The 14,770-nt window shown below is 43.7% G+C and overlaps 2 protein-coding genes across 3 annotated transcripts in view; one reads left to right on the plus strand and one right to left on the minus strand.

Annotated features, from left to right (window-relative positions):
* The window catches only part of znf106a (zinc finger protein 106a), a 74,794-nt gene extending 66,196 nt beyond the window's left edge, over nt 1-8,598 (plus strand). For both annotated transcript variants that reach the window (XM_078562922.1, XM_078562921.1), the window contains 5 exons: nt 261-380; nt 2,641-2,712; nt 3,917-3,988; nt 6,013-6,159; nt 7,062-8,598. In XM_078562922.1, coding sequence (XP_078419048.1) covers nt 261-380; nt 2,641-2,712; nt 3,917-3,988; nt 6,013-6,159; nt 7,062-7,118 — 468 coding nt within the window. In that variant the 3' untranslated portion in view covers nt 7,119-8,598. The remainder of the gene's footprint in view (nt 1-260; nt 381-2,640; nt 2,713-3,916; nt 3,989-6,012; nt 6,160-7,061) is intronic.
* Nucleotides 8,599-13,943: 5,345 nt separating this feature from the next.
* Nucleotides 13,944-14,770, minus strand: part of heatr4 (HEAT repeat containing 4) — a 92,399-nt gene continuing 91,572 nt past the window's right edge. The window contains exons 13-14 of the mRNA XM_078563346.1: nt 14,560-14,624; nt 13,944-14,219 (exon numbers count right to left, since the gene is read on the minus strand). Coding sequence (XP_078419472.1) covers nt 13,944-14,219; nt 14,560-14,624 — 341 coding nt within the window. The remainder of the gene's footprint in view (nt 14,220-14,559; nt 14,625-14,770) is intronic.

Genomic DNA, 14,770 nt, shown 5'->3' on the forward strand with positions numbered 1-14,770 from the left:
AACAGTGTTGGTCTTGGCTGTAATCCAATATTCTGCCAACACCAGATCATTTTGACATGTCCGAGAAGAAATGCTGCTAGGCTAACGTGTTGTGGCCTGTGGACCTGTAGCCAGCAAAAGTCAGGAGAGAATGTCCATATGGATGTGATGCTCATTCATTAAACAGAGACTTCAGATGTTTGTTAGTTTACTGGAGATGTTTCTGCTTAATTCGCATTCAGAAGTAAACTAATGATCTCTTGCCCTTTCTTTTCTTGCAGACCGGAGAACTAGTGCGGATCTACAAAGGCCACAGCCACGCAGTCACAGTCGTAAACATCCTGGGTAAGGTGATGGTGACAGCCTGCCTGGACAAACTGGTGCGAGTTTATGAACTGCAGGTAAGCCAGGTGGTGTATATAGCTCTATCACAGCACAACACTGGGGTATGGTACTAATGTGCACAGGTCTGTCTGTCACTGCATAATACTGATGTGTACAGGTCTGTCAGTGCCTAATACTGCGGTACGCTACTGGTGTGTACAGGTCTGTCACTGCATAACTGGGGTACAATATTGGTGGGCGCAGTTCTGTTGCTTGTGACGATATTTTACCCGGAAGCAGTACAGTAAGGAAAATTTGTAATTTTTAAAAAATGTCTGGAACCTGTAATTAGTTTTAAGAATGTTTGAAAAGGACTTTTAAAAGTTTGCACCAATTGTTATTTTCTTTGGATAAGAAGAAATAATGGTCCAAGGGATCTAACAACCCTTGACCTGGAAGCAGTACTGACAGAAAGGATGCTAAGAAAGAAACCGCATGACTGGCAGAGACAAAGAGCTACAAGCAGAGGAGCTGGAGGGTGAAGGTGACCAGCGAACAGATCCAGACACACACAACATAGCATAAATAGTTCTAATGAAGAGTCATACGGACTGTAAACATTAACTCTGTCTTCCTCTCCACAGATGCTGTCAGACCTGCTGAGTTTTTCCAGCAATTTTTGTTGTTGTTTCAAATTTTCAGCATCCGCAGTATTTTGCTTTTATCATCCGCAGTATTTTGCTTTTATTATAGCATAAGTAGGAGTAAGAATAGGTCATTTTGCCCCTCAAAGCTGCTCCGCCATTCAGTGATCATGTCTGATCTGATTGTGGCTTAACTCCACTGTAAAGCAAACCCCCATAACCCTTGACTTCCTTGTAGGTCAAAAATCTGTCTACATATCTATATATAACTCTTTTGTGTGTGTGTGTGTGTGTGTGTGTGTGTATATGTATATATAATATATAAAACTCATATCTATATATATCTATATAAAACACATATCTATATATAACACATATCTCTCTCTCTCTCTCTATATATATATATATATAATAAATAATGCACACATATACACACGTGTATATATATATATATACATATAACACACATCTATATATATATACATCTATATATAACACACATCTATATATATATATATCACACATCTATATATATATATATATATATATTTATATATAACACACCTCAATATATATATATCTCTATATAAACACACCTCAATATATATATCTATATATAACACACATCTATATATCTCTATATACATCTATATAAATCTATATCTCTGTCTCTATCTCTCTATATCTCTATATATATATATATATCTGTGTCTATATATACATATATACACACACATATATATCTATCTCTCTATATATCTATAGATAACTCATGCCTATATATATATATATATATATATATATTTATTTATTTTATATATATATATATATATATATATATATATATCCAGCCTCTGCTGCTTGCTGGGGAAGAGACTTCCAATGACCCCCTAAGAAATTCCGCCTCATTTCATCTTAGATGGGAGACTCCTTATTTTTTAAACTGTGTCCCCTGCTTATTGATTATCTCACAAGGGGAAACATCCTCTCAGCATCTACCTTGTCAAGCCCCCTCAGCATCTTGAGTTTCAATAAGATCATCTCTCATTCATCTAAACTCCAATAAGTATAGGCTCACCCTTTCCTCATAAGACAAACCCTCTCACTCCAGGAATCAGCCTAATGAGTCTTCTCCGAACTGCTTCCAATGCAAGCATGTCCCTCCTTAGATAACACCTTCCAAACCCACAACAGCTACCACCTAGAAGGACAAGGGCAGCAGACACATGGGAACTCTACCACCTGGAAGTTCCCCTCCAAGTCACTCACCATCCTGACTTGAAATATATCGCCGTTCCCAAGTAGATCATAAATCTAAAATCTATTTTGAACTGTTGCCTTAAAGTAACTGGGGGGTTAGGTTAATTAGGAATTTTAGGAGTTATTATAGTAGTAAGTAATTGTGGTGATTGAGGTACCTTTTCCCTCTAATTATGTCCTCTTGAGTCAGATTTTAATCACTCCACCATTGTGCTTTCAGCTGCCTAAGCCCTAAGCTCTGGAATCCCTCCCAGGTGTCTCCACTTCTCTCTCCTTTGTGGCTTTGTATCAAATTCTGTTTGATAATGTTCCTGTGAAGTGCCATGAGATGTTTCACTATGTTAGCAGGCTATGTTTACCCAAGTTAAAAGCAGGGGAGCACATAGAATAATTGTCAAACGGATTGTCATTTTCTTTCTCTTTTGGTGTCTAGTCACACGATCGTCTGCAAGTATATGGTGGACACAAGGACATGGTGATGTGTATGGTCATACACAAGAGCATGGTGAGTGTGAGCAGTAATCTGTTCTGACTTGTCCCATGTTGATAAGTAATGAAGGCTCATCTTGAGCTATCGGGAACTATCCCTGTCTCAGCTCTGGCCATGGTGTGTTATGTTATGGTGAAGCAATGAATAGAAGGGTCACTGCTGTAGTGTCTGATCTACAAATTCAATTTGCCTTCCAATATTCTCCTCGGAGTTAGTTTGTACTGATGGCAGTGCTTGGATTAAGCCATGTTATTTCACCTTATTTTCGATTGTTTGGTGGGTACACACGCATATTCATTATGTTACTGGACTAATGATCTGGTGACAAGGGGCAGAAACTTGTGCTCGGCAGGCAGCGTGGTGCACGACCCCCTCGAGCATGAAATCACGCGTGTTGACGTTGGCCGACCGACAATGCGTAGTCGCGCGATAGTTCGGTCGGCGCGTGCGCGCTAGCATCCATAGCACACCCGCTGACAATTGAAAGGCCTGTTAAGGCCATTAAATAATCAATTAACCTAAATTTTTCACTGCCTGTCCGACCTACCGGTTGACAGGCAGGCGAAAAGGCAAGCGGTCTTTGCAATTTTTTGGAAGCCTCATCCACGGGCAGGATGAGGTTTCCAAAAGCAAATAAAAATATAAGTTTTACAATTGAATTAATATGTCCCAGCTTATGTGACAGAGTCACATGAGGGGACATGTTTTATTACATTTTTATTTTCTATTTTTAACAACGCTTCATCTCCCTGGGGCAGCTTGCACAGGCAGTGCTGAGCGCTGCCGCTCACGTTTCACGCTGGGCAGGCCTTAATTAGCCAGCCAACGTGAAATTGCGGTCTGGTCCCGATTTTAGGAGACGGTCAGCTTCCCGACCACCGCCACCGAGCCCGCCTGTGATGGATGAATTCTGCCTAAGGGTTTAAATTCCACCACGTCAACTGGGGAATTTAAAATCAATTAATTAATTCTGGAATAAAAAGCTAGCATCAGTAATTTGATCATGAAACCACTCGATTGTCAAAAAAGCTAATTGGTTCACAAATGTCCTTTGGGAAGGAAATTTATGTCCTTACTGAATCTGGTCTTAGGTAACTCCAGACGCAAGGCAATGTGATTGACTCTTAACTGCCTTCTGAAATGGGCCTAGCAAGCCACTCAGCTTCAAGAGCATTATGAAATTATGGTGTTTTGATGAATGACTGTTTATTCCCTGTAGATTTACACGGGCTGTTACGATGGCAGCATACAAGCTGTTCGGTTGAACTTGATGCAGAACTATCGCTGTTGGGTAAGTATGAAGGGTTATTTATACAGCAGAGTAGGCAGTTGGGTGCTGCTGTGCTCAGCTCACACTGTATCTCTCCCTATTTCCCCTGACTCTGTTGTGCCCGGCTCACACTGTTTCCCTGACCCTGCTGTACCAGCTCACACTGTTTCCCTGACCCTGCTGTGCCCAGCTCACACTGTTTCCCTGACCCTGCTGTGCCCAGCTCACACTGTTTCCCTGACCCTGCTGTGCCCAGCTCACACTGTTTCCCTGACCCTGCTGTGCCCAGCTCACACTGTTTCCCTGACCCTGCTGTGCCCAGCTCACACTGTTTCCCTGACCCTGCTGTGCCCAGCTCACACTGTTTCCCTGACCCTGTTGTGCCCAGCTCACACTGTTTCCCTGACCCTGCTGTGCCCAGCTCACACTGTTTCCCTGACCCTGTTGTGCCCAGCTCACACTGTTCCCCTGACCCTGTTGTGCTCAGCTCACACTGTTCCCCTGACCCTGCTGTGCCCAGCTCACACTGTTCCCCTGACCCTGCTGTGCCCAGCTCACACTGTTCCCCTGACCCTGCTGTTCCCAGCTCACACTGTATCTCTGCCAATTTCTCAGTACTTTGGTATTCTCTATCCAGTATGTTGATTCATTCAAGAGACTGATGTATTGTGAGATGTGTACTGTATGCAATGCTGGGAGATCCTGATAGGAGCAATGAGCTTGTAAATGTTCCTGGAAACAAGGTGTTTGGGAAATTTAGGAAAGAAAAGAAAGGGGAGGTGTGGCAGTGTTGATTTGGTGATGGAGAGAAGATATCCTAGAAGAGTCAAGTGCAGAATCCATTTGGCTAGAGCTAAGGGGGAAAAAAAGGTGCAATTACATTGCTGGATGTAGTCTATAGGCCACCAATCAGTGGCAAAGATATACAGGAACAATTTTGCAGGGAAATTACAGAGCTGCAAGAATTATAGAATAGCTATAATGGGAACTTATGTGAATATTGACTGGGATAGTAGTCGTGTAAAGGGCAGAGAGGAGCAAGAGTTCGAGTGTGTGTTCAGGAGAATTTTCAACAGTATATTTCCAGTCCAATGAGAAAGGAGGCATTATTAGACCAGATTCTTAGGAATGACGTGGGCCAAGTGTCAGTAGGACATTTAGGGACACTTGCCATTGTATCATAAGGTTTAGGTTGGTTATGGAAAAGGACAAGGAATAATCCAGAGTAAGAATATTAACCGGGGAAAACCCAACATAATGGGATAAGAATGGATCTGGCTCTCATAAATTGGAATCAAAGGTTGGCAGGCAATACTGTATCTGAACAATGGACTGCCTTTAAAGGAGTGTGTGTTTGGGCGCAGTCAAGGCATATTCCCACAAAGGGGAAAGGTAGGAGAAACAAATCAAGAGCTCCCAGGATGACTAAAGAGATGGGGATTAAGATAAAGAAAAAAAATGTGCTTATGTCAGATGTCAGGTGGATAATACAACCGAGATCCAGGTTGAAAATAGAAGGTTCAGAGTGGGATTGAGAAAGCAAATAAGAGACACAGAGAGAGTATGAGAAGAGACTGGCAGTAAACAAAAAAGGGAACCAGAAAGTCTTCTCTAGGCCTGAATAATAAAAGGGTGGTAAGAGGAGGAGGAGGGCTGATTATGGACTAAATAAGAATTTACGCACGGAGGCAGGGGGCATAGTTGTGGTATTAAATGAATACTTTGCTTCTGTCTGTATCACACTGTATCTTTGCCTGTTTCCCTGACATTGATGTGCCCACACTGTAGCTCTCCCCCGACCCCTGCCAACGACACCCCCCAACCCCCGCTTCTCCCTGCCCCCCTCTCCACTGACACCGCCCCCATTTTTTTTCCCTCCGTCTTTTCCCCGCTCTCTTGCCCTTCTGCTCTTCCTCCCGTGCCCTTACCTCCCTCCCTCCCTCTCCCCCCCACCCCGGCTCTGGCGCCCCTCTCTCTCTCCCTCGCCTCTCCTCGTCCCACGTGATCTCTCACCCCTTTAATTGTCTGCCCCTGTTCCCTTGCAGTGGTCCGGCTGTAGTTTGATTTTTGGGGTCTTGAAGCACCTGAAGCATCACCTGTTGTCTGATCATAACAGCCCTTCTCTTCAGTCCCTGAAGTGTCGCTGGCGCAACTGTGATGCTTTCTTCACTATAAAAAATGGGTCCAAACAGGTGAGGAAAGAAAGTGGGTGTGTGTGAGGTATGGAGGGGAGGGGTGGGCATGTGCAGGGAGTGAGTGTCGGGTTGGGAAAGGAACTTTAAGGAGCTCAATGGCAGGTTAAAAACCTGAGGCACGAGGTCACTACAGTTGGCATTAGACCAGTCAGCACTTTGTACCTGAGACAGGAATTAGGTTACAGGCTGGAATCTAATCTGGGGGCCTGGTTTATACAGCTGGTACTCAGTTAGTGTTAAATATAATCAAGGGGTTTGGGGGATTGTGTGTAGAATAACAGATGCTTGGGAATGAGTTTCAGGCTGGACTGGGGTTTTGAGGGGGTTGGTTGTGTATGGAATAGCAGATACTTGGGAGTGAGGTACAGGCTTGAATCTAACCAAGGGATTTGGGGATTTGTATACAGAATAAGAGTTGGGACTGAAGTGAGTTACACGCAGATCTTATCGTGGTTCAGGGGAAGTGAGGGGGTTTATTTATAGAATATCATATTCTGGAGCAACGTTGCTTTTAAAATTTACTTGTGCTGCATGGTCAGTTTTTTCAGTGCACGGTCCCTTTAACATTATTTGCCATAACGAGGTCTGTGCAGTACTTCCTAGGCTGCTGCAAAGCATAATGGGAACATTGAGTTACAGTTAGTTACAATGAGTTACAGGCTGAAATGTAATTGAAAGATTTGGATGGTTTATGTGTAAAGTAAAACACTCAGGAATGAGTACAGGCTGGAATTTAATTGGGGGCTTTATATATAGGATAAGATACCTGCTGTGGCTGGAGGTTGCTGTCTTGCCTGTTAGGGGCACTGTGGGTGAGGCATTGTTGGTCGGCTGGCTGGCTTTTACAGTTTGTTTGCCTGTCTATGGTATATTGATGCTTTGTCCACTGATTTTCCCAGGATGCCCCCAAGCACCTGTGCCAGCATGCTGAGGAAAACAGCCACCTGGACCCATGAGGAGACATTTGACCTCCCAAACCGGGAAGTAATTTAAGACTTTACCATAGGCAACTGTCTTTATACAATACATTTCCATCATTCCGAAATGACAGTCTCTGTGAACTTGCAGCAGATCTTCGAGGAAACGCGATGGCTTCCCATTTGGACTGAGCCTACGAGCTGCAGCTGTTCAAGATTCGTCTGCCCTTCAACATGGGCTGTGCTGCCTGAGGGGTGAAAGTTGACAGAATGGGAATTTAAAGGCATGAAATGAACAAAGCGATGGGAATACTGATCAACAGTGACTGCTCCACAAACTTGTCTCAGTCTGCGTGCGTCTCAGTCTGAGTTGGTTTGTATCGTGTGTATTTGAGAGTCTGAGTCTGTGTGAGTGCATGTGTCCGAGTATGATTCTGTGGATTTTGTAACTCGAACATGCTGTTATGCGGCAGTTTCCCACGAGCTGCCATGTGGAATTCCTGCAGCCTCAAGGACTGATCTCTCATTTTGCGTACTGATATTTCTTATTGTTAGGTTATTCATTTTATGCCTAATAACTTGTTTTCAAATTGCATACAGATGAAAATGTGGTTTCTGAACCTGTACCAAGTTTTTAAAAAATATCTGGGGTGGAAATTGTGTGTGTGTGTGTGTGTGTGTGTTCTGTATGTCTGAGGGGCTGAGAGACAGTAGGAGGAAATTGTGAATGGATGTAGATGTCGATGCTCAGACCATACTCTGAAGGGGAAGTCTTGATTAAAGTCAAATCCTGTTGGTGAAAACTTATGGACTGACCCTGTGACTGAGTAGAGACTAGTTCTGGTGGGTTTTTGAGTTTTTGTTACCACTGTGTGATGCCTACTGCATATCACCATGGTTTTATTTATTCTTTTGTTTAAATTTAAGTCTTGGATAAGGATGTAGTTTGACATAAGTGTGGTGTCACAGTCAGGCCTTGAGCCACATTGCAGCCTGACCATGACAGTGCTGTGTTTTTTAAGTTCTATTTTCAAGATTTTAAGCCAAAAGGTACCAAGGTCGATGATAAGATGAGATAGCAAGAAAAGATTCTTTGAAGGATAAGTGATTTGATTTGCGTATCGTGCAGCCCTACTGCACTGTGTGTAATGTCTGGCACTAAGACTGAGTATTTTGCCCACTGAATTGTGTGTTGTGTATGCAGTGAGGCTGCATTTAATACATGCTTTGTGTGGCTGCATGTTGTGTGGCCGTGAAGTTTATTGTGCGGCCATGGGGCTGCGTATTATGTATGCCCGGTGAGGCTGTGTATCGAATGTTGCCATGAGGCTGCATATTATGTGCAGCCTTGAGACTGTGTATTGTGTATACCATACACGGTGAGGCTGTATGTATGTATCGTGTGGCTGCAAATTGTCCGAGTGTGATCGGAATGAGAATGTTTGCAATAAATGATTTTACAATGATTGGAAACTATTCCAAGAATCTAAATAAATGTGACTCCGAGAAGATGAATTTCTGGACCTTGTTTGGTGTCTAATGAATCGTGCTTTTCTCTGAGTTCAGAACTTGCCTTCGTTCCTAATATATCTTTGCTTTTTTTAATATACAAAATGGGCAGGAAAAGTCTGCCAAATGCACCAAGCCTGGCCCATCTGACAGCCCTCCTCCCCCAGTCTCTGTCTCCTGACAATGGGGAGGTGTCCTACCTTGATCCATAAGCTACAGTGGGTACCTCTGTATTGTATACAAATACATGGAGATTCCCACACACTGCACTTAACTACAACAAAAACAGAAAATGCTGGAAAAACTCAGCAGGTCTAGCAGCTTCTGTGGAGAGAAAAACACAGTTAACGTTTCGAGTCCTTATGCCTCTTCTTCAGAGCTAAAGAGAAGTAAAAATGTAATGAAATTTATACTGTTAAAGGGGGTGGAGCAGGTGAATCTGGATAGAAGGCCAGTGATAGGTGGAGGCAAAGAAGAGATCGCCAGAGATGTCATGGACAAAAGGGTGTTAATGATAGTGGTAAAAGCAAAAAACTACGGATGCTGGAAATCCAAAACAAAAACAAAAATACCTAGAAAAACTCAGCAGGTCTGACAGCACCTGCGGAGAGGAACACAGTTAACGTTTCGAGTCCATATGACTCTTCAACAGAACTAAGGAAAAATAGAAAAGAGGTGGAAATTGGAAGCAAAATTAATTTTTCCAGGTCCAGATGAGAGCATGAAGCAGCACCGAAGCAATCATTGATGTATTGGAGAAAGAGTTGTGGGAGGAGGCCGGAGTAGGACTGGAACAAGGAATGTTCCACATACTCCATAAAGAGACAGGCATAACTGGGACCCATGCGGGTACCTATAGCCACACCTTTTATTTGGAAGAAGTGAGAGGAGTTTAAGGAGAAATTGTTCAGTGTGAGAACAAGTTCAGCCAGACGGAGGAGAGTAGTGGTGGATGGGGATTGTTCGGGCCTCTGTTCGAGGAAGAAATGGAGAGAGATCAGACCATCCCGGTAGGGGATGGAGGTGTAGAGGTATTGGACGTCCATGGTGAAGAGGAGGCAGTTGGGGCCAGGGAACTGGAAATTGTTGATATGATGTAGGGTGTCAGAGGAATCATGGATATGGTGGGAAGGGACTGGACAAGGGGAGAGTTGAAATGGCAAGTGACAGGGAGGTCTGGGTCAGTTTCTTCGCCTCCGTCGCATCTGTTCTGATGATGCCACTTTCAAAAACAGTTCCTCTGACATGTCTTCCTTCTTTCTTGACCAAGGTTTTCCACCCACGGTGGTTGACAGGGCCCTCAACCGTGTCCGACCCATCTCCCGCACATCCGCCCTCACACCTTCCTCTCCCTCCCAGAACCATGATAGAGTCCCCCTTGTCCTCACTTATCACCCCACCAGTCTTCGCATTCAAAGGATCATCCTCCGCTATTTCCGCCAACTCCAGCATGATGCCACCACAAAACACATCTTCCCTTCACCCCCCGGCGGCATTCCGCAGGGATCGTTCCCTCTGGGACACCCTGGTCCACTCCTCCATCACCCCCTACACCTCAACCCCCTCCCATGGCACCTTCCCATGCAACCGCAGAAGGTGCAACACCTGCCCCTTTACTTCCCCTCTCCTCACCGTCCAAGGGCCCAAACACTCCTTTCAAGTGAAGCAGCATTTCACTTGCACTTCCCTCAATTTAGTCTACTGCATTCGCTACTCCCAATGTGGTTTCCTCTACATTGGAGAGACCAAACGCAGACTGGGTGACCGCTTTGCGAAACACCTTTGGTCTGTCCACAAGCATGAGCCAGACCTCCCTGTCGCTTGCCATTTCAACACTCCACCCTGCTCTCATGCCCACATATCCGTCCTTGACTTGCTGCATTGTTCCAGTGAAACTCAACGCAAACTGGAGGAACAGCATCTCATCTTCCGACTAGGTACTTAGCCTCCCGAACTGTTCAACAATTTTAGATCATGAACTCTCTCCCCCATTCCCACCCCCTTTCCGATCCCCCTTTTTTCCAATAATTTATATAGTTTTTTCTTTTCCCACTTATTTCCATTATTTTTAAATGTATTTCCGTCCATTGTTTTATCTCTGCCTTATAGCCTATTTCGATCCCTTCCCCCCACCCCACCCCCACTAGGGCTATCTGTACCTTTATTATCACATTCCTTAGATAATATCACCAGCTTCAACACCTCTTTGTCCCTTTGTCTATGACATCTTTTGGTTATCTCCACCTATCACTGGCCCTCTATCCAGCTCTACCTGTCCCACCCCACCCCCCCCCCCCCCCCCCCTTAAACCAGCTTATATTTCACCTCTTTTCTATTTTTCCTTGGTTCTGTCGAAGAGTCATACGGACTCGAAACGTTAACTGTGTTCCTCTCTGCAGATGCTGTCAGACCTGCTGAGTTTTTCCAGGTATTTTTGTTTTTGTTAATGATAGTGGTACTGGCTAAAGGAGGTGCTGATGGTAGTATTAAGGTCAGAAAGCAGAATGTGATAATGGCAGGACAAGGGTAAACACTCTGGAAAGAACAACATGAACAAGTGACAGATTCTCTTGTGGGGGTGGGGGGAGGGGACGGTGGTGGGGAAAAAAGATTGAAAATAGGATAAAAGGTGGGGATAAACAATGAATAAAAATGAAAATAAATAATAAGTATAAGTGGATAAAAATTTAAAAATAAAAATTAAGAGATGAGAACGAATATTGAAAAATGGATAAAAAGGGGATGAGGATGGAGGAGAGAGTCCATGATCTGAAGGTGTTGAACTCAATGTTAAGTCCGGAAGGCTGTAAAGTGCCTAATCGGAAGATGAGGTGCTGTTCCTCCAGTTAGCGTTGGGCTTTACTGGAACATTGCAACAGGCCGAGGATGGACATGTGGGCATGACAGCACTTAACTACTTTAAAGAACATCTGCCACACACAGGCCCATGCTGTAACATGAAAATTGGCCTGTACCCTGTTGATTTTGGTCCGGATCCCTAATTCTCAGTCGCATTTCTATTTTCTAAGTTCCATTATCACACTTACATAGAACTCTTGTTTATATTGCATCTTTTATTACCACTTTATTGAAGGTTCTCTGGCATCTACCCAGATGCCATTGTTCTCTGATTTGACCATTTCCTTACACTTGCTCTCTCATGTTAGTGATGTTATCCATCCATTTCTTAAAGCCAAGTTGAGATTATTTCATGACCGCCAAACTGTCCAGGTAATTCTGCCGTTGCCCCACCCGCCACTCCAGTCCAGTTGATTGGAACGAGCTCAGACCTCAAATTGAGCAATTGCTCACACCAGCTGATTGTAATTGGTATTAAGCATGATCAGCACGAGACCTTTAATCCTAAACAGGCCCATTTTTACAAGATTTTCTGGTAGAGTGATCATTACTGCTCCTCCATGTGAATGGGTATCATCCCAGGGTTACTGCTAGGTAAAATATCCAGTAGATCGTTCTCTCCGAAGTATGGAGCAAACTTGGACAGTATGGAAGAGAACACAACAGAATGAGCTTGTTAATGACTTCTGAAACAGCAGTTGAGTAAGTGGATATTTAGTGCTGTGGGTGTGTAGCACTGAAATTTGATGTTGGTTTTTAAACTGAGTTAATTGTCAGTCAACCTCAAGTAGATCACTTAGGGGCTGCTTTTTAATTTGTCCCCAATTTTGTTAATTTAGTTTATTTGGTTGAGTCAAAAGAGTTTACAGGAGTTAATTGGATAAATGACTGTGCAGCTGACTAACCATTTGAAATCGGTTGTTTGAATTTATAGGGCAAGAGCCCAAATCTCCCCACTCTTCCCCAATAACTCAGACCCCTGACAGGACGAGGCTCATGCCCCTCTCCACGCTCTTCGAGTACTTGAATGTCTCACTTGTGCACATGACCAGGACTGGACATAGTGCTTGAGATCTAATTCCTTGACCATATTTTTCTTGGGATACCAAGGCCACCGCTCTTATGCTGGTAAAAGAAAAAAGAACCTGAAATCTAAACTAGTCAACGCTTATGTAACTTATGCACATGTCCCCTAATCTATCTAATGCAAATAATTTGTAGAATCTAGTTGCTTCATTATTTTAAATACTTGATCTCCCCACAGCTCATGTTTGTCTCAACTAAACAGTATAAGCTTCCTGAACCTGTTGTTGAAGGGTTTTGAAACTAGATATTAATTTAATAGCTCTTCTCTGAATCTTTCAAAATGAAATGGGGACAATAAGTTCTTGGGAGCAGGGAGGTTGTGGTTTTTACCCTATATACCAGATGGAAATTGTTCCAGTTGAACAATGATGGTTAAGAAGAGATTGATGAGAGATATTCATACTTAAGGGATTTTGTCATTACGTCCATGGGTAGGTGAGTCATAACTATTATATAACTATTGGACTAAATTCAATTTTTTTTTAATTCATTCGGGGATGTGGGCTTCGCTGGCCAGGCCAGCATTTATTGCAAATCCCTAGTTGCCTTTAAGAAGGTGGTGGTGAGCTGCTACCTTGAACCGCTGCAGTCCATTTGGTGTAGGTACACCCACAGTGCTTTTAGGAAGTGTGTTCCAGGATTTTGACCCAGCGACAGTGAAGGAATGGCGATATATTTCCAAGTCAGGATGGTGAGCAACTTGGAGGGGAACTTCCAAGTGGTGGAGTTCCCATCTACCTGCTGCTCTTGTCCTTCTAGATGGTAGTCGTCATGGGTTTGGAAAGTGCTGTCTAAGGAACCTTGGTGAATTCCTGCAGTGTATCTTGTAGATGGTACACACTGCTGTTACTGTGCATCAATGGCCGGAAGAATAGAATCATTCAATCTTACAGCAGAGGAGGCTATTCAGCCCGTCAAGCCTGAAAGAGCTGTCCGATTTAGTACCACACCCCTCCCCTTTCCTCACAACCCTTCAAATTAGTTGCCTTCAAGTATATGTCCAATTATTTATTAAAAATCCTGACAGAATCTGATTCCATCACCCTTAAGAACCCTCTGTGAAGAGTTTATTTTCATCCAGTTCCCCTCTAACTTGTTTGCCAGTTATTTTAAATGATTAACCCTGGTTATGGACCCACTATCACAGTAGTTTCGCCTGACATACTCCATCAAACCCCTTATCATATGAACAATTCCATTCTGTTCTAAAGAGAACAACCGTAGATACATAATCTTTAACCCTGAAGTCAACCTTTTGTCCAGGGTTTTGACATCCTTAAAGTGTGGTGTCCAGAATTTACACAATGCTGCAGCCTAACCAGTGATTTATAAAGGTTTAGCATAACTTCATTGTATTCAATGCCTCTATTTACAAGCCCCATACACTGGAGGAAGAGCTCAGTGTTGTGTTCATAAACTCTCAGCTTTTATTTCAGATATATTTACTAAAGTTCTCTTTCCATCTGCAAATTGAAATGTGACTTTCATGCTTTCTGTTTCCTTTTGTAATTGGCTGGTGTGCATTATGTGACTCGATGGCTGCCTGTGACTGCCCTCCCTCAGAGCCCTGGAAGATTGGAGTTCGTCCCCATTGGCTGTTTGCCACTCCCCATTCCTGTGGCACCTGACGGACTCATTCTGCTCTGTCTTCTGTGAGCCTGCTGGAGTGCAGCTGTTCAGAACTGACTGCAATGAAAGGAGACAACAGTAGAGTTAAGCTAACGAGCAATATTCTCTCACTGTGAGGAAGTGCCTGACAGATTAAGCTGGCAGAAATTCTGCTCCACATGGTGGGATAAAAGTGACAGGAGTGTGTTTAGGCCAGAGTCAGAGGACCAAAGATAGAAGCAGATGAGAAAGAAGGATGGAGGCCATGGAGTGGCTGGCCAATGAGGACAGTTATGTCCACCTTTGTGGGGAAGGGTTGTGAAGTGTGGGTCTGGGGGGAGGTGTGGAAGAATTTGGAGTCAGATTGGGACCTACAATGGGGATCATTCACAGCCATTCAGATGCAATGGTCCTTTACCTGGTTTTCAGCTTCACACTCCTTAAGGTCTTCAAAGTTGAACTGCATCAAAGGGATACTGGTAGCTGAAAAAGTGAATGAAAGTCAATTGTTGAGTGGACTTGCCCCGGATTTTCTCACCTTGCTGACCATACCATTGAATGATAGCCTCCCTTGAGTGGGCTGCCACTCTACTCCCACATCACCATTCTGGCAATGCTGGTTGTTGCTA

Source organism: Cetorhinus maximus, chromosome 18 (genome assembly GCF_964194155.1).
Source record: "Cetorhinus maximus chromosome 18, sCetMax3.hap1.1, whole genome shotgun sequence".
Classification (NCBI taxonomy): Eukaryota; Metazoa; Chordata; class Chondrichthyes; order Lamniformes; family Cetorhinidae; genus Cetorhinus; species Cetorhinus maximus.